General features: G+C 40.1%; 1 protein-coding gene across 1 annotated transcript; it reads right to left on the bottom strand.

Annotated features, from left to right (window-relative positions):
* Positions 1-1,771: 1,771 nt before the first annotated feature.
* Positions 1,772-13,354, bottom strand: LOC135461717 (chitinase-3-like protein 1). The gene is made up of 12 exons (XM_064738918.1): positions 13,273-13,354; positions 11,501-11,678; positions 10,917-11,148; positions 10,616-10,728; positions 9,936-10,059; positions 9,215-9,373; positions 8,629-8,748; positions 7,933-8,069; positions 7,122-7,240; positions 6,056-6,242; positions 2,811-2,968; positions 1,772-1,959 (listed from the first exon to the last, which is right to left on the bottom strand). Exons 1-12 carry the CDS (start codon positions 13,352-13,354, stop codon positions 1,772-1,774), a joined length of 1,797 nt encoding a protein of 598 aa, XP_064594988.1.
* Positions 13,355-20,648: the final 7,294 nt, after the last annotated feature.

Genomic DNA, 20,648 nt, shown 5'->3' with positions numbered 1-20,648 from the left:
GGTTGTCTTCTTTCGCATTTAAAATAAATTTCGACGGCACAATTTGAAGCATGTAGCACTCGCCACAGGACCTGTAGCACCCGTCACAAGACCTGTAGCACCCGTCACAAGACCTGTAGCACCCGTCACAAGACCTGTAGCACCCGTCACAAGACCGGAAGCACCCGTCACAATACCGGAAGCACTAGTCATGCTGATGGCTTTGATTACACAGGGACAATACTATATCTCTAAGCCGATATTGATTTACAAACATTATTCACTCAACTAATCTTCAAGCCTAAAATTAAGGACCAATCTTACCACAAATCACAGGGATCATTGAAGACGGTATCAGTCACTTTTGTCTGTAGCACCCGTCACTTTGCAAACTAGCCTCTATTATGATTGGTTGACGTCTCGTAATAACTTTTCCTCTCTTGATATATTCCCTTGGATGGCCATTTCTTACTGTGTTTCCTTATAGTTTTAACAGCTCATTTGATAACTGAATGAATAAAAACACATTCTGAATGTAGCACCCGTCACGTGGAATTCATCACACGTGCTTAAACTCACGTCTCGCACTAATACTCCTTTCCAATTCACACTCTCACAACCATCCCAGAGCCATCGTTGAACACCAATCAGATGAATAGTGATAACAGAATGTACCCGTCACACAGTCTTCCCACAGCTCGTACGTTGTCAGTTCAGCTCTCCAGATCACACAAACACAGATGCATGTATTGATCAGTAGTTTATTTTAATAATGCCAAGATGATTCTGATATTAGAATCTAAAAACTAGGATGGATACACATGTTAAGTGGTAGTGCCAGACGAATAGTGCTCAGACTGTCTCTGCCTCAGCAACAATAAAAACATAGAATACATCTACACTGACAACGAGCTAATGTCTACCTTTGTATGTCTGAGAGACAGGCACAAACTTCCGCTTCTTTACTGGAGAGACATAGAATACATCTACGTTGATAACCAGTTAATGTCTACCTTTGTATGTCTGAGAGACAGGCACAAAATTCCTCTTCTTTGCTGGAGAGACATAAAAACATCTACACTGACAACGACTTAATGTCTACATTTGCATGTCTGAGAGACAGGCACAAAATTCCGTTACTTCATTGGACAGGCATAGAATACATCTACGTCGACAAAACTACTAAAGCATGGCAATATTTACAATGACTCGAATAAATAAATATCGCATATGTACAAACCATGCAATACAAGAATCTAGATAACAAACCTACGACTGTTATGGTTTAAAGTCTGCAGACAAGACAGAGAGCTGTGTATGTCTTCCCTGTTAAGACCAACTACAAAGAACACAAAATGTAATTTTCACCCTTTTACTATATTACTATTTCATCGAAAAATCAGCCTAAAAGTGATGTTCCATCACAGTAACGAACCATCAATGGGTATAGCTGACGGGGTAGAACTGGGCACAAAGAGTGTATAACTCAGTGTTAAGAGTGGATAAGCTTTCTTATCTATGCGTGTTCTCCAGTCTTCGACTAGATCACAGTTTTACCTGTTAAGAATTCCTGAAGATGATCAATTAAGGGTTAGATGTTTGGCCCAGCAACAGTGTGACTACTCACCGGCCTATGACGAAGGATTCCCGAAGAGTCAGTATTAGTAACTATACACTAAGGGAGAATACACGGTATACGTTTCCCTCTGTAATCATGTTATACTAGTCTTCCTCACACAAACGGTTTTAAATCAGTACAATTAGCTAAACAGCCTGCGGTTGTTGTCGTTGTCTACACGCAGTCTGATCTCTTCTCTTTGACGAGGAATGGCCAGTCACAGCGGTCAGAGATGGAGTCGTACAGCAGACCGGGTGGACAGACGTTTACGAAGAGAAAACCATTCGCACACTGGAAGAACCTGGTGCAGTCTCCCCTGAAAATGTGGTTGCCAGGTGAAACAACGGAGCAGTCAACTTGACCTGCAAATAAAACGCTATCCTGTTAACATCTGCTTTCGAAAACAGATTGCAGCTGTGATAAGCTTTATTGTCGTTTTGCAAGTATGCTCGCGACAACTGCAAGTACAATATCCGGGAGCACAAATGTTGCACAAATATCTGTAGCACAAATGGCGCCAACTAGAGGCCGCGTACTGCAGAGAGGCAACGAGACTACTGTACATGTCTTCAGCTTGTCGGCGGAAGCCACCTGTAGACATTGTACAGCCAATTCTTAACCCAAATGTATGTAAAATGACCAAAACTTCCTCAATCTTAACTGAGGATTTAACAATCGGTCCATTAGGGATCTATGACATATATATTGTGTGCATATACAACGTGATATTAAACCCCTACATTCCATTATGATATGATGGTTGTTCCTAAAAACGCAGACATATTGTTATGTGCAATTGTGATTGTTACTTAAACATTAGCACGCTGGATGCCTTCAACAGAAGCACATAGCACCATAATAAAGTAGTGCTGTATTTGAATTAAATCGTCCATGGGAGATCAGGTGAACGTTCGGTCAAGGCAGGTTTTGCGGAAATGATTTTAATTTCGCTGGAACTCGGTAGTCACCCTGCATATTTGTAAGTTATTAAGACAGACCTCCACTCCAACAACTTCAACCAACAAGGTATTTATCGTGCTAATATGGATTACATCACTTTTCACTCGTACCAGAAAACCAGATATCATTTGACAGAGCATAGAATTGGCATATTCTAATGGTCTGTCGTGGATAGAGTATACAGTCAGAAGTATATTTGCAACAAACTATAAAGTATTTAAAAAATAAATATCGAAGCCTATAACTTGCTCACCAGCTAGTGTTGTTGTTGTTGCTCTCCGCGTGGTTGTAGTTACACGGTCCTGTCTGGCAGTGGTTCTTGGCCGTAATGTGGTTGTATTCGCGCGATTCCGTCTGGTAGTGGCTCTTGGCGATTGCGTAGTTGTTGTTGCCGTTCTGGCTGAACTCGACCTTAAATGACAACGAAACAAGACAGTAAGCACTTTAGCCTCAAAATAACTTTACCATCAAGGATTCATTTCCTGGATGCATGTAATAACAGTGGGTATGCGCCTGTCCAAGTACACGTATGGCCGAGGAAGGCGTCAACACAGCATGTCGAGTAATTCTAGAGCAGTGACGCCTAGAACTTGTATATATGCCCACATATAAAGTTGAGCGGTAAAGCAGGTGATGGGTATATATAAATTTGTGGTACGGTAAGACAGGTGATTGGTATATATAAATTTGTGGTACGGTAAGGCAGGTGATGGGTATATATAAATTTGTGGTACAGTAAGACAGGTGATTGGTATATATGAATTCGTGGTACGGTAAGGTAGGTGATGTCCATATATACAGTTGTGGTACGGTAAAACAGGTGATTGGTATATATGAATTTGTGGTACGGTAAAACAGGTGATTGGTATATATGAATTTGTGGTACCGTAAGGCAGCTGATGTCCATATATACAGTTGTGGCACAGTAAGAAAGGTGATTGGTATATATGAATTTGTGGTACAGTAAGGCAGGTGATGTCCATATATAAAGCTGTGGTACGGTAAGGCAGGTGATTGGTATATATGAATTTGTGGTTATGGAAAGGCAGGTAATTGGTATATATGAATTTGTGGTATAGTAAGACAGGTGATGTCCATATATGCAGTTGTGGTACGGTAAAACAGGTGATTGGTATATATGAATTTGTGGTACGGTAAGGTAAGTGATGTCCATATATAGAGTTGTGGCACAGTAAGAAAGGTGATTGGTATATATGAATTTGTGGTACGGTAAGAAAGGTGATTGCTATATATGAATTTGTGGTTCGGTAAGGCAAGTGATGTCCATATATAGAGTTGTGGCACAGTAAGAAAGGTGATTGGTATATATGAATTTGTGGTACGGTAAGGCAGCTGATGTCCATATATACAGTTGTGGTACGGTAAAACAGGTGATTGGTATATATGAATTTGTGGTACCGTAAGGCAGGTGATGTCCATATATACAGTTGTGGTACCGTAAGGCAGGTGATTGGCAGGTGATATATAAACTTGTGGATATGGTAGGGCAGGCGGTGGACATATATAAAGTTGTGGGTATGGTAGGGCAGGCGGTGGACATAAACAGTTGTGGTACGGTAGGCCAGCTGAGGAGCACAAACGTGTGTTACTGGTTTACGCCGGATAAACGGTTGTCCGAAAATCATGTTACAGGAGGAAGTGGGCGTAATATTATGGTACGGTAGCAGATGGTTAGAAAATTGGGAACATGGGAGGTGATGGTAACAAACTGCAGTGCGAGAGGTGCCACATGGTAGTCAAACAGGTAGAAACACAGGGCAGGTCCGGATTTTGTTCAAAACACACCGTAGTCAGTATGACAGATACAACAGCCTGCAAATGCAGAATTTGTGTGGTACTTGTCTGGTTTGATAAGAACAAGAGGAAACACTCAATAACGTCCCTGATAACCTGAAATGCCGGGTAAATCCAATCCGACACATCCTAGACATGCGCTATGTTTTGCGGTTGTAACAGTGAATAAATCGCATGGTGTGACAGCGGGAGAATGAAATGGATTATTTATTTGTTTGACTGGTGTTTTACGCCGTGCTCCTATTTTCTTTCGACATGTAGAATTGGACAAGTCTATTCGAAGAATCACCCCGTGTGAACTGAGCTTAAGATGGCAATGTACCACTGTTACGCAATCAGTGAATGATTACTCAGTGAATATCAGCGAATGTTTAACAGCATATTGGCAGTATTTCCTGGTCATACTTAACAAAATGATGCTGTTTTCCATACAAAAGACCGTCGAACGATGATTTTCTTTTTTACTTGTTTACTTTATTAATCTTCAACTATTTTCACACCTATTCAGTCGTTCATGAGCTAAAACTGAGGAATGAAACACTTATACTGCACAGCTATACTCGATATTCACTGTTTAGATTAAACACATGATTCATTCAGATATTGCATAGGCCTAATATAAATACCAAATCGTGCAAGGAGTTTATACATTAATGCTAATCTTCACAATAAATCTAGTCCGTTTTGATTAGATGCTCAGTATTTAAGAAAATGGATGTAGGCCTGAGTCACTATTTATGTATCAGAAGTCGCATGCAATTTCTATCCACCTTTTGATAATGTGGAAAAAATAACTTCATTAGGTAAATTCTTTATGCAACGATGATGAATAAATGTATAAAACAAAGACGTTTGATATAAACAATTGAAGGACTGCTTGTACATAAAGACGGTGGATACATTAACACGGATTATAGTCACAAAAAAAATAGTTTCCTAATAATCAACAATCTGAAAACAGCTTAAAAACTATTAAATACTAAATCGCCTCCTTTAAGTTAAATCCCTGTCAGACATAATCATTCTACAAAACAGTGGATACGTCTCGGGTTGTATTAATGGTAAAATTTGTTATGTTCAATGTTTTTATTAAAATAGGACTACCGGTACGCATTACGCATGACTGTCAGCATTAACTTTCTATCTTGTAAATGTCAGCATTTACATAAATAACACATATGACTATGACGTTTGATACTAGAATATGCGTTGTTCCTTTAGGTATTTACATCACTTCCATATTAGAGCGCATTAACCCTGCTCACATTAACATGACTTGTTCGATGAAGTTCATTTCGATAACATCATGATTGGCAAATAGGAGTATATTGATCGTACAAGTATTGATTGGTTTTTACGCCATACTCAAGAATATTTCACTTATACGACGGCAATTAACATTATCGACAAGCATTACAAGCACATACTAGTACGCCTACATTGTTCCAGCCAGTATTAACGTGATTGACACATAAGAGCACATTTGTGACCAGGCAATGGGAGATTTCAACAGTTCTTGATCATTGTTGAATGGGCAGAGAGCGGAATAACACGATAACGAGAATAGGGACAAAAAAGATGATGAGGTGAAAATCCAGAGGAGAGGAAGACGTAGACGTCAATTGTCTGACGGATCACAGAGGACAGAAGACACAGGTCCGCACAGGGACGGGCAGATCTTACCAAGGACAGTCTGATCTTTTGGGTTTGACATTCTTCTCAAAATCACATCGGGAAAGTTCCGGATCGTAAAACAATGTGTCTTGGCAGAGGAAAATGAACTCCTGTCCATTGGCACACTTGATGAAGGCAGAACACTCTCCAGTGATGGGGTAATCGCCTGGAGGGTCTACTGAACAGTCGACAGAACCTGTTAACAGACAGTAACCATACATATAGTTTACAGGCACTTTCTTGAAATTGATATCACGCCCTTCATAATGATTAGCCTTGAATCACTGATTACTGTTTGTGTCTTAACATGAATGTTTGCAAATTGGTTAGTGTGGCTATGACTTCAGACGAAACTTCATGGAGGTTAGGCTCAGCATACACCTCAGCTTTGAGCTCGGCATACAGGAGAGCTTTAGGTCCGGCATACAGGAGAGCTTTATGTTTGACATGCACGAGAGCTTTAGGCTAGGCATACAGGAGAGCTTTAGGTCCGGCATACAGGAGAGCTTAAGCCTTGGCATACACGAGAGCTTTAGGCCAGGCATACACGAGAGCTTTAGGAGCGACACACACGAGAGCTTTAGTCTCTGCATACACGAAAGATTTAGGCCCGGCATACACGAGAGCTTTAGGCCCGGCGCACACGAGGGCCTGGCATAAAGGAGAGTATACACGAAAGCTTTAGGCCTGGCATACACCTCAGCTTTGAGCTCGGCATACAGGAGAGCTTTAGGTCCGGCATACTGGAGAGCTTAAGCCTTGGCATACAGGAGAGCTTTATGTTTGACATGCACGAGAGCTTTAGGCTAGGCATACAGGAGAGCTTTAGGCCCGGCATACACAAGACGTTAAGCTCAGCATAAACGAGAGCTTTAGGCTCGGCATACACGAGAGCTTTAGGCTCGGCATACACGAGAGCTTTAGGCTCGGCATAAACGAGAGCTTTAGGCTCCGCACACACGAGAGCTTTAGACCGGGTATACACGAGAGCTTTAGGCCCAGTATACACGAAAGCTTTAGGTCTGGCATAGGGAGAGCTTTAGGTCCGACATAAGGGGAGAGCTTAAGAACATACCTTGTGTGATAATCCTTCTTGTTGTTGTTGTACTAGTCGGTCTGGTAGTGGGTGGGGTGCCTCCGCCGGGGTTGGCTGTGACAGTTGACAACTGGCCAGGGAACGGCGACACTGTTACACTGATACCATAAAAGTTATCTTATAGCAAGGGAAGTAAAGGTTTACATCGGATTAAAAATTCGCTCGCTCTGCGAACCAATTCATTTTTAACCGAACTGAAAATATGACAGTGCAGGGTATATTGTATTTTGTGTGTCTAATTTTGACTTAATGTTATCTTTATTCTTATTCAGGTCTTATCATGATGGAGACTTATTTATATTAATATATGGGCTATTCACATGTACAGAGCGCTGGATAGCTAAAACATGACACGGGGACACCAGTCAGAATACAGATCGGATTATCCAATACTTGGGGAAATGCCCTCATTCTTAGAGTCAAGAAAGTACACCATTCAGAACGGTGCTGCCTCAATAAAACATGCATTATGGACACCATTCAGAGTAGTGCTGCCTCAAGGAAATATAAAATGTGGACACCATTCAGAGTGGTGCTATCTCAAGGAAACATGCATTGTGGACAGTATTCAGAGTAGTGCTGCCTCAAGGAAATATAAAATGTGGACACTATTCAGAATACAGAGTGGAGGGGCCAGGCTCTAATTCTGAGTGTCGATAAAGGAGGTGCCACGGTTGTCAATTTTACAATCTTTGGCTATTTTGATCCCGGGTTCCTGGCTCACGACAATACAATGAGGATAATTTTGACATGTAACATATCTGATGGTTGTTGTCCCAGCTTGCCTTACCCATTGTCACCAAAGAGTTCCTGTTTAATAGTGCTGAGAAGCGGGTTGAAGCCTTGGCCACACTTGTCAGAGTAGTCGTCCTGATCCATGGTCCACACCATAGCCCCACCAAATCTGTTCTGCATCAGCCATTTCGTCTGAATAATTGGACAAAAATAACGCTTCATTTGGTTATATTTACACTATCTCTTAAAATCTAAAGTGTTTAAATTAATAAGTAATTTAAAAGACGGCGTTTTTCATTTCTTTGTCACGATAAGTGTACGATAATTCAAGAAAATTCGGGTTATGTTAGTCTCTGTTATAGTTATTACCAGCAAAAGCCTATTACTGCATCTCACAGGGAATAATAGTTGCTAAACTTTCATATATATATATATATATATATATATATATATATATATATATATATATATATATATATATATATATATATGAAAGTTTATATATGAAAGTTTAGCAATATATATATATATATATATATATATATATATATATATATATATATATATATATATATATATATATATATATGCGAGAAATGGTGGTATAAATAATGATGCCTTTAGCCAACATCCCTAACATATCTACCGAAAAGCAATCAAAGCGAACATATCTGATCTATATCTCCGCATCTGACGAGTTTGGACGCCGATATGATAAATAAATAACACAAGTTCTATCTGTATATTTTACCTTAGCTCGTATAGAATCCACACTATCGAAACTCAGCCATAATTTTCCTTTATAGGCGTAGTGCGCCTGGCTTTCAGCGTCCCATACAATGGTACTTCCAGGCAAGAATTCCGAGCATACCTGTAAAGGGAAAGAGGAAATCGTCACAATCAAGACAAATAGAGTGGTAACACGAAGAGTGGTTACACGAAGAGTGGAAACAATGAGACTGGAAACATGGTGAATGGAAACACAAACAGTTGAAACAAAGAGAGTGGAAATGTGAAGATCGGAAATTAGGAAGCTGGAAACAAGGACAAAGGAAACCAGGAGACTGGAAAACAAGGAGACTCGAAATGGGTAACAACATACAGTGGGAGGGGAGAGGTGCTACAAGATTTTTCCTTTATTGTACGCGAGGCATCAGGTACATTCTATCAGTGAAGAGCATTTGGACATATTTGGTGGATATGATAGATAATATGATAGAACTTTCGCACATGTGATGAATTTTGAACATATATGTACATGGAATCCGATTCCATTGCAACACTAAAATGTAATATAGCACATCATTTCTAAACAATATAATAACACATGTACTTACCTCGGCATAGTTCAGTATAACGTTCCACCATTCAGCCGGAGCTTCGACACCATGAACAGCCGGGTCTCTCAAGGTAAAACGGCGGGCGTATGTGGTCATACCGATGATTATCTTACTGCGGGGCATTCCCTTACGGAACCATTCGTTAGCAGCCCATGCCTGTAATATAGATACATCCTCCTGTTACAAGCTCCACTATCACATACCACTACCAACTGCTCACTCTAACCCAGTCAGTAGTAAAGTGTGATCTACCATCAGGTACAAATCACCATCAGAACACAAATCTTCTAAAATAAATAAAGTTCGCAGGTAAATAGTATTCAAACAATTTCTAGTTGTGTTTCTCATGGCTGCGGTTGAATTACTGAATTGGATTACAGGGCTATACCTGAGATTTTCTCTATTTACCAATAGTTCTAAATTAGTGCCTTTCAACAAATATCAGTCTCGTATCTGTAATATTTACATTATTCTAAAGTTTTTAAAAAAAGTTACAATGCCAAACGCTTTACAAATGTTACGTTATGTTGACGAGACTGATATTCTGTGAATGGTAATTATCAGTAATTAAATAATAGCATATATTCGACTGAATTTGTGATATCCAACCTTTTGCCAAAAGTCTGCGGTACACTCTCTTTAACCAACGCATTTGTGAATTCGAATACGGAGCATTTTGTTTGAGGAGCAGATACAGGCTTATGGCCAATATACTAACTGTGTTTAATCGTGCTCTCCAGGACACCTCTGTCGAGCGCGCAAACAGCGGGCTGTTGTGTCCAGTCTTACCCTCCCAGCCTCCGTGCAGGTCATAGCTCATCAACAGCACGTAGTCCAGCGTACTGGCGAAACAAACAGCCAGAACAAATGATTTAATTAATTAATTTATTTATTTCTTTGATTGCTGTTCTACTACTCCGTAGCCAAGAATAGTTCAACTATACGCTGGTGGCCAGCAGAAGGGCGGGAGAAAACATAGCAGAGCCCGGGGTAAACCCACAATCATCCTCAGGTTGCTGACAGATCTTCCCACGTACGGCCGGAGAGGAAGCCAGCGTGAGTCCCTACTTGAGACCGCATTGGTGAGGGGTTCCTTGGTCACGTTAATCAAGGAAGCCACGAAGGCCGCGGAGGCGCAGAAGAGAAAAATAAGGACTAACTATGGGTGCAAAGCAAAATTACCTTCTCACATCGATTCACTGGGTATACATATGCATAAATTTCTGAGGTAAGTTCGTTTGATTTTTAAGCTAAATCAAAGAGTCATATGCAGTTTTTATTTTTATGAAGTTGCTATATCCCGTTATCAAGACTGTGTGGGGACATAAATCAGTATGTATATGTGAGGTAAAGTGTTGTCCGGAAGTCGTGTGTAGCTGTGGCAGCCACGGTACTCACATGGCCAGGTCCGGAATGTCATAGCCACTGATGATCGCCGCCTCACCAGCAGACATGGCCGATGTCAAGATCAAGTGAGAATTCCCCGGTTGGTTGAATTCCGTCCGTAACGCCTGGGTACAGAAACCAGTCAAGTAGGACTGTTATTGTTGTATAATTTATACTATATTTTCACGCAGATAATACGATGTTATACTGAACACGTTAAGCCTGATAGGAACATTGACGTAAGTACTCCGTATGCCGGACACTTAAAGGGAGGCAATCATGGCCAGTTTATACAAGCACATCGCGTACTCACTCTGATAAATCGGGAGAATTGGCTCTTGGATGTGGGGAATTCCCAGTCAACGTCTAAGCCGTCAAACTGGAACCTCTTTAGATAGTTGACGGTGTTCTTGACAAAGCTGTTTAGCAAGGCTGGGTTGTCAGCCACCCTGATGAAGCGGTTGGTACCGTGGTTCCATCCTCCCACCGCCAGAATCATCTTCAGATTCGGGTTCCGGGTCTTCAGGCCACTCATGGCGGGAAATCTAAGCCCAAAATGAAACCACTACCAATTAAATATACGGACCAAACAAATAGGTCGAATTCAGTTTTGTCTGAATAACTTTTATAATCAGACTAAATGACTGATACGAAAAGGTAATGCACTGGGGATGGAGACCGACGTCATTTGAAGAAAACAGTTTTTATGGAACAGGATTTTTAATTAATTCCAAACTGTTATTGCTCTCTAATAATGGTACATCAGCACTTCTATTTACACCATCACGGTTTACACTAGCTCACGCATTGTCATCAATTATAGATACGTACTGTGGCCATTTATAAGCGCAAATTATTCCTTTTTTCTACCCACGTATTGTCATTTTTAATACTTACACGTCGTTCTCATCTGTTTGATCGAAAGCTTGGATATCGGCCGTCACAGAGTTGACCTTGACCTCAGCGAAGGCCACGACGATATGAGTACAGATGAACGGGTCAATGGCTTCCGGGCGGAGACGGCCGTATTTCGCCCATGTCGCATAGTAGCAGAAAAATGCCGGGTTGCCATTTACTGCAATCAAGCAATATTAAATTGTTGGGCGACGGGCAAAAACTGAAACTATAGCGGTCTACTATATAAATTAGTATATACATCACCATACGTTTCAAACGATTATTTACACGCTTAGCTTTCTTCATGCCCTAATGGCTGACGGAACGGTAACAGAAGCATGACCTTCATCTTGTTATATGTGAAGCCCTAAGAGAATCCTGAGAGTGTACATACAACATCTGTGGAAGAGGGTAGGCGGCTGTAGGCTCTCTAATTAGAGAAAAACACTCCCTCACACGTTGGGGAGGTTTAGACTAATCAGCCGTTATAAGGCAATTGCCAGACTAACCATGCAACTTTACGCCATCCGCTTGAAACTTTGTTTGGTGTATCAATATGCTAATGTAATTTTGTAAACATCCGATACATTAACTTTGTTCATGTATACCAACTATTTACTCACCTTTGTACAATTAGCGAGCAAAAGTTAATTAATCTAGTTTATGAAAACTCATCTTGTGTATGACCACCTGTTGACATATCTGTTAGATCACCGAGGCTGCTTAAGACATAGGATAATGACTACACGAGTTCTCAAATCTACACGGAACGTGTACGGACCACTGAACACGGGTTATTAGCCCACGTGTACATTGGGATCATATATGATTTACTTGGCGCTTAATATCAGTTAGCTTTTATAAGCTGATCAGTAACATCGCATATAGCCTTAACACATGTTCCATTGTCTTCATGTTAGATAGCCTAGGGTGCTAATGACCAGAATCGCCATGAATAAACAACATGTATAACAATCCGTAAAGCTCCTATGGTCTTCTGGTCAGCTAAGGATCAAATTCTGCCATGTGACAGAAGAAGATTTACGTCTCCGTTTAACTGGTTTCAGACTACCATAACAACATAACAATTCTTCCTGAACAACATTTGTCTGATTACGTAAACATACAGCGATCACCTGCGAAGAGGACTGTGCAAACCACAACGCCATTCACATATGCATATCGCACCTGTATGTTCTTCTGTAATTTTCTTAATTTTACAAGGAAAGAAGAATAGATGAATATGAACGTCAGCCAGGAACTAAGTGATAATATACTTGCCATACTTTCCCGCTGTTTTCTTTCAGTTTAAACTCGTTTTATTACACGTTTGGTATGGTGTAACTCCGCTGTATGAAAATTAACTTTGTAGTGAATATTCATCAAAGCATTTGAAATAAAACGCTCAACTAATCTATCGATGGATCCACTGACTTATCATACAGTACTGGACCATACTGATATGAGGCTCATAATAGACGGGCCTAAAGTCTGCTCTAATCAGCTGCAAAAAATGACGTTTGAAACGTTCATAATTTACACTAGCCCGTTCCCAAATGTACAAAACAAAATAAAACTGGACGAATTATCTTCACTACTTCGTTTGTGTCATTTTCCAGAAATAACCTTTTCTACAAATTCTTTGAAGGTACATTTTCACGGACATTCAACTAAGTTGTCATCGATCACTTTTGAAAGCTACACGAACACTACGCCTGCGTTATTCACTAATATACAGATTATGATGAAAGAAGGTAAAGATGGTCTCGTACCTTGTCGTCGTAACCTCCTGCTGTCCGACAGTGCAACTCCAGCAAGAAAGAGGGCCAGGCAAAGCAATGGACCACAACGCATCTAGTTGAAGAGAAAATAACAACAGTTAAACATACAGGTATTAAACTCTTCCGCTGATTGATTTCGAATACAATGTTGGTAGCTCAGATAGACACACATGACAGCATGGGGCACTGGTAAGTTTTAGATGTTGTTACCTTGACGCTTTCTCTTCCTCCCTGGGGAAGTTACTATGAGTCTGACGAGGTGTGTAGACGAGGCGGTGGTCACAGGGCTGGTCAGTCGTCTTAAACCTCAATCACGAGGGATGCCTCCAGTCAAGTGTAAAATTCAAACACGTGCAGTAGAGAGTATCAGGTGTAGATATGGTTATTAATGAGTCGGGGTGGCCTTTATATACAGGTGAGAAGGGGTGGGGGTTGAACATGCGCCCAGGAGCTGACACAGAAACTCTCACTGTATTTTTTTTATGACGTAGACTCAGACGATCATACCTCTTCGAAAGTGACAACTCATTCCTGTGACTTACAACTTCTCTTCATCATCGGAAATCGCCGCCAGACACACTACCTACTTCACGTTCGCCAATTTCAAATTGGGTTGGTTTTTAACAGTTCATATCCGGTTTGTTTCCGTTTAAGATAGGCATCTGGCAAATCGTGTGCCACATTTAAACTTAAAATTAAAGCAAAACTATTCATTATTAATTCAGCTTGTTTTGTCTTTGTGATTTTACTTTTCCTACGCCATTTTGTATTTAGTAAACAACAGGTTGCACGTGCATTCGAATGACAGTGTTGACACCGTATGTTTAGTAAAGACCTCCGAGACGCTTAACTTTATCACAGGTATTTATGACCAGGCACTGGTGGGTAGATGTAGATGACGTAAGTGCCCACGGTCGTGCGGATCGATCTGTGGCATTCCATTCATAGATTGACGGAGTAAATCAGGTCGTGACAGTTGTACGACCTGGCCACAGTCCGGGCGTCAGGTCAATTTGTACGGACTATAGCGTGAACCGTAGCTATCACTGTACACTGTGTGAGTGTGTCACGATCACAGACCCTGACAAGTTTACATTGTGTACCCTACGTGTGATCATTAGTGGAGCTGATTAAAATATTAGCCATGGTCATAGATACTAGATGAAAGTCTTGTTAAATGTTGTTTAGTCATTACACAACCGTTCGAAATTTTTTGTTTAGTTGCTAGAAATTGACACCCATCTTACTTGTCTAAACGAATACCTTCAAGTAAACCAATATGTAATTCAAATAAATTGTGATGTTTATGACGTGTTTAACATTCCTTTACAATTACGTATAATTTACTACTATAGGGTGAATAATTTGTTTTTCAGACATCTATTTCATTCGTTATTTTGTTCTATAGTATGAAATGGGTGATTGCTCCCGGGTGACCCCGGGCTATAGGCAGTGTGGAACCCCAAGAATGCACTATTAGATCTCCGTCAAAACGTGAAAAACAGCGATGAGTATTTACAACTAAGATAAGCCATAGTCAAAGTCCACTGGTCGACGGCAACTTTACTTTCACTGCAGTTTCTCCATTTCCTCTTAATGCCCTGAATGAGTACAGAATGTTCCCATTGACTTTGTTGTTATCTTTTAATACATTTTTGTTATATAGAAATCATAAGTCATGCGGACTACTACCCACCCATGTTTACTCGCACGACCCGATAGATCGAGGTTAAGGGAGAGTTTAAGTTGCATTCCACGGGCCACCTCCTTTTTAGTAAATATCGAATGGGGCGAGATGGGTGAGATGATGCGATGACAAGCTGGTCGTATATCATTTCAGAACGTTCAGTTGATCAATACTGTGACATTTAAACCGTAACTGTCCCCGGAACTGAATCTAAAATCGAAGACGTATTTATTTATTCATTATAGTTCTTATCGAAATTGTGGTAGAGGCCATGGAAGGAAATTGAATAGAGCCCAGAGAAAATCACCTTCTTACCCAAGGCAGCTGGCGGATTCGAACATTTGACCTCATTGATCTCGGGCATATTGTGTAAAGCACGTACAAAATTTTAGACTATTGAGACACATGTAGTAATTAGTGAATACAGTTAATATGTTGCCATGGTGTATTTCTGGGTAAAAAAGATGTAATCCTGCCTGGAAAAAATAACATCATTTCAGAAAACAATAACACTCTCATACAGATCGCCATTGTTTATGCACAGCCCGAAGAAACTCATTAGCTTGACAATTACGAAGTGGTTTTCGGTGTGTGTGTGTGTTTTTTGTGTGTTTTTTTGTGTGTTTTGTGTGTGTGTGTGTGTGTTTTTTTTCTTAGAAAAAAAATCGACCACAAACAAACTATAGCCAATGAGGAATGGACTGATTGTGGGGCACTACTGGCCTAATTACGGCATCCAGTGGCTTATTAATTCTTGGCACCTTAAGGTTTCATTTGCAAGTATTATTTGACCACACGCATCCAAATACAAATCATAAAATTGGCTCCGGAGCCTAGTGTTTGAAATCTCATTGTTTTGGCTTTTGAGCCTGGGTGCCAGTGGCAATGAGCTGGGTAATTATCTCGGTTATAAGAGCCGTGTTATCGCGGTTAGGTAAAGTCCAGGCCCGCGGGCTTCTCGTCACTGAAAATCCATGTCACACGGGGGACACATTAGCATACATGTCTTACTGTGAGGACACCGACCATGACGATGCAACCACAGTATTATACACATTGTTTGAATCCAGTGAACAGAGAATAGTCAAAATGTCGCCAATGAGCAAGAACAAAATTTACACCTCATGACCTTTACAATATTGCAAATCTGGTCGTTAGAAAATGTGTTTATATGGTTTCTTGGCTTGACCATAATTAATTCAAACGACACAGATATACACTCAGCTGACAACTCAGCACGAGGACTTGGAAGAATGAGATTAATTTAAACAACTGCACTGACTCTTCATTCACCATACTTACGGATATCGTCAATTATTACACAACTCAAGGCTTGACTGTGTCAACTTATGTTTCATCATTTCCATTGTTGGTGTGCACTTTAACAGAACTTTTGACTCAATTCTATCATTTATCACAACAGACCGTTAAAGGTACACCGTAATTTGACCCAAATCTATCATTTATCATCATAAACCGTTAAACGCACGCCGTAGTTTGACTCAATTTTATCATTTATCACAATAGACCGTTAAACGTACGCCGTAATGTGACTCAGTTCTATCATTTATCACAACAGACCGTTTAACGTACACCGTAATTTGACTCATTTCTATCATTTATCACAACAGACCGTTCAACGTACACCGTAATTTGACTCATTTCTATCATTTATCACAACAGAACCTTAAACGTACACCGTAATTTGACTCATTTCTATCATTTATCACAACAGAACGTTAAACGTACACTGTAATTTGGTTGCGCGATTCAAGCATTACATTTCTGTCATATTTATCTTGATATGAAGCTCGAAAAGTCGAAGAAAGCCTGGTATAATTGAGCATTTTGTATAAAAAACAAATTGAAAGTAAAACGTTATTAAACCTGAACAAGATGATGAGAGCCTTTCCTATATAAGAACAACTTATAAAAGATAAGTGATGAGGAACATCAATAAAACCTGCTCGTCCACCTCATGCCACTGATCATCAAATAATAACAGAGGTTTGTTTATAAAGAATTCTGATACAGAATGCACATGTATCTGGACGGTGCTACTTTCCACGTTATAGTTCGTCTATAAATTGATAACCAGGTTGTGAGTTCACGCAATGATGAGGTGGCCGTGAAAGGGCACACCTATCGGACAAACAAAAATGAGTTTTACTCAGAAAAATTGGAACTTTTATTTAATTATTAAGCTGCAAACTGTTGACCTCAATTCTAATCTCAAGTATTTAATCGTTAGTTCCCACCAATATCAAGTAGGAAATCAGGTCTCGTAATCTTCCCAATTAAAATGATCCACATCATCTGCAAACGCAGACACGTTTGATTTGATGTAGCTGACATCAAAGAAGACGGGAAGTCATTCACATACAAAACGAAAAGACGTTTTGTGTTCTCAGTCTGACCACGATCCGCTGTGGTTAAAGCTGTCACATTGTTCCTTGTATCTCGACAATGTGAGCACATTTCCTGATGAGAACAATGACTGAGCAATATATGTTACTTGGCCTCTGCACTGAGTCATGTGACAGTATACACGTGTTGGGTATGTTACTTTTGCATGCAGGACATGTCAGTATTGAATAACTGTATCTCTTGTGTAACCCGTAAGCATTACGCTTGGATACTTATCTTTATAGCCATTTCATGTGTTTTTTGTTTTGTTTTTTGTTGTTTTTTTTTTGTTTTTTTTTTTGTTTTTTTTGATTATTTCCGCTTTCGCATGAAGTTTTATATAAGCGATCTATGTCTCATGAATTTTGCTATCAAGCGTGTCCTTTGTAACATGAATTTTTTAACACAAGACCAGTATCTGGGAATAGTTGGTAGAATGAATGAATGGACGATTAGGCTGTAACGCTACAATGACGATAGTTCAGCAATAATGTATAATAAGGATAGCCCACTTTCATACGGATACACATTACATAGCAGACACTCGCAACTGATATTAATTTACTGATCTGATAGAAGTTTTAAAATTATGCTTAAAAATCTATCACTTGCAGGTGGCAAGGTTAATTAATGAAGATAACCAGGTACCAGATGTACTTAAGATGCTTAAGATGTAAGGCAGCGTGATCAAACTAGCGAGTGCTGGATTCGGTCTTGAGACCTCCGTGATCAGAGCCGATTAACTGAGTTGAGAAACAGGGCTCCAGTATCATGAGTCAGCGATCAAGGACACGCAGGGAGTACATTGTATGGCAGGAAAATAACTCAATGGTCATTTGTAACGATCAAAACAACTAATATTTGCAGACAAAACAAATACATATTTTCGTGCTTTACTCATATACTGAGTCGGCGGTTATTGAACGCCTTACCTTGTAATTCTTTACTACTTGTAATATGTATGACGGGATAGAAATGCATGTGAGTATCTATGACTGAGTTTGTTTACCAGTCTCACGTTCATGACGTCAGCAATGTTGCTCGGCTGGCGATTTGGCCGGATGAACTCGCCCAGATTAGACGATATCGTGTTTTGGTTGGTGGTAATCTCTGTCAGTTGTTCGACGTGGACCATTGTCCATGGATTGTTTTGTATGGATTAAAAGAACCGAGGAGAAGAAATCACTCCGCAGAACGACAAACCCCTGAGTCAGTGAGGAACCCCGTGGGAACAGAAACTAACCAATCAGGTCTGACGGGTGTGGCCAGTCACAGTGTGTGTAGCCTGACTTACTGGTGTACTCAATCTGACTGACCAGTATACTCAGTCATTCCTGACTAACCAGATTCAACTCCTCATTGTATCTCGCTGTGTTTAGTTCACCCGGTACTTCCTCTCTGGCGACCTGGTCACAGAGCGCTGGGGGTCTACACTTTATCCGGATGTTTACATTCCCCAGAGCAGGAATAAAGGATGATACTGCAGTATTTCCCTATAACAGGATTGGTACATTTATACCCAGACCCTTGTTTACTTATATGTTCATATTTTCAAATATTATTTCCAAATCTAAATGTATATCATCATGATCTGAACCATGTATGACCTGGCGAGCCTACCAAAGCCAAGAGGTTAACCTCGCTTTTCAGTCGCTAGGACAAACGAGGTACAGGCTCAAACCCGGCTTGGGACAGGGAACTCTTGTATTCCCCTGCTTTCACTTGTCTCCCAATAGTATCGCGTGGGTACATCTATATGTTAAACGTGAGAACGCGTCATTCTCTAAACATTTGCACCGACGTTAAACAACAATCAAATAAATAAATGAGGGTTGAAGTTAAATTTAATTCATGTTCTGCAGAATCACGGATAAACAATCAAGATAAACTTAAAATAGTTTCATGGTAAAATAAATTTGATTCTAATCAAATTGAAACATAGTATCATCTTTCTCGCATCTTTTTTTAATTCATCCTAGTGATCTTGAGAGTGGAATTTATGGACGTTCCAAAGTTGATATATGATGTCACACATGTAGGAGTAGCATTCATTATGGATAGTTTTGCTAAATGTGTTTGATACTTACCTGATAAAAGGAAATTATGTCTAATAATGGATGTTACATTTATCGATGCTTGTGGAACGACTAACTTCACCGGTCAAATGAACTTAGAATTTATTTCATTGTCACAATGGCACTTTGTTCTATTTCACAAAAAACAATTCTTAGAAAATATGATATCATTTATCTTACACTGGATATATTTGTACAATGTTGTACTCTGCGGTTTAATATGGCTTACTGGCTAAGCTATAGATAACCAACCCAGTTTTAACATTTGATTTATTTATTTATTTATTTGATTGGTGTTTTACGCCGTACTGAAGAATATTTCACTTTTTCACATTTCATTTATGGTGGGAGGAAACCGGGCACAGCCTGGGGGAAACCCACCACCATCCGCAGGTTGCTGAAAGACCTTCCCACGTACGGCCGGAGAGGAGGCCAGTATGAGCTGGACTTGAACTCACAGCGACCGCATTGGTGAGAGACTCCTGGGTCATTGCGCTGCGCTAGCGCGCTAACCAACTGAGCCACGGAAGCCCCCTTTAACATTTGAACATTCTGACCAAGGTGTGACATTTGAGCATTCGGAGCAAGGTTTTACATTTGAGTATTCGGAGCAAGGTTTTACAGTTGAGCATTCGGAGCAAGGTTTTACATTTGAGTATTCGGAGCAAGGTTTTACATTTGAGTATTCGGAGCAAGATTTTACATTTGAGTATTCGGAGCAAGGTTTTACATTTGAGCATTCCGAGCAAAGTTTTACATTTGAGCATTCCGAGCAAGATTTCACATTCGAATATTTCGAGGAGAGTTTTATATTTCATCACTCTAACCTAAATTTTACATTTGAACATTCCGAGCAAGGTTTCACATTTGAGCATTCCGAGCAAGATTTCACATTTGAGCATTCCGATCAAGGTTTCACATTTGAGCATTCCGATCAAGGTTTCACATTTGAGCATTCCGAGCGAGATTTCACATTTGAACATTTCGAGGAAGTTTCTACATTTGATCATTCTGACCTGGAATTTACGTTTGGACATTCTAATCTAGGTTTGGGCAGAGCCTGCGGATGGTCGTGGGTTTCCCCCGGGCTCTGCCCGGTTTCCACCCACCATAATGCTGGCCGCCGTCGTATAAGTGAAATATTCTTGAGTACGGCGTAAAACACCAATCAAAAAAAAAAAAAAAAAAAAAAAATCTAG

This window comes from Liolophura sinensis, chromosome 1 (genome assembly GCF_032854445.1).
Source record: "Liolophura sinensis isolate JHLJ2023 chromosome 1, CUHK_Ljap_v2, whole genome shotgun sequence".
Lineage (NCBI taxonomy): Eukaryota > Metazoa > Mollusca > Polyplacophora > Chitonida > Chitonidae > Liolophura > Liolophura sinensis.
Note: the sequence above shows the minus strand (reverse complement) of the source record. Positions and strands in the feature narration are given on the sequence as shown.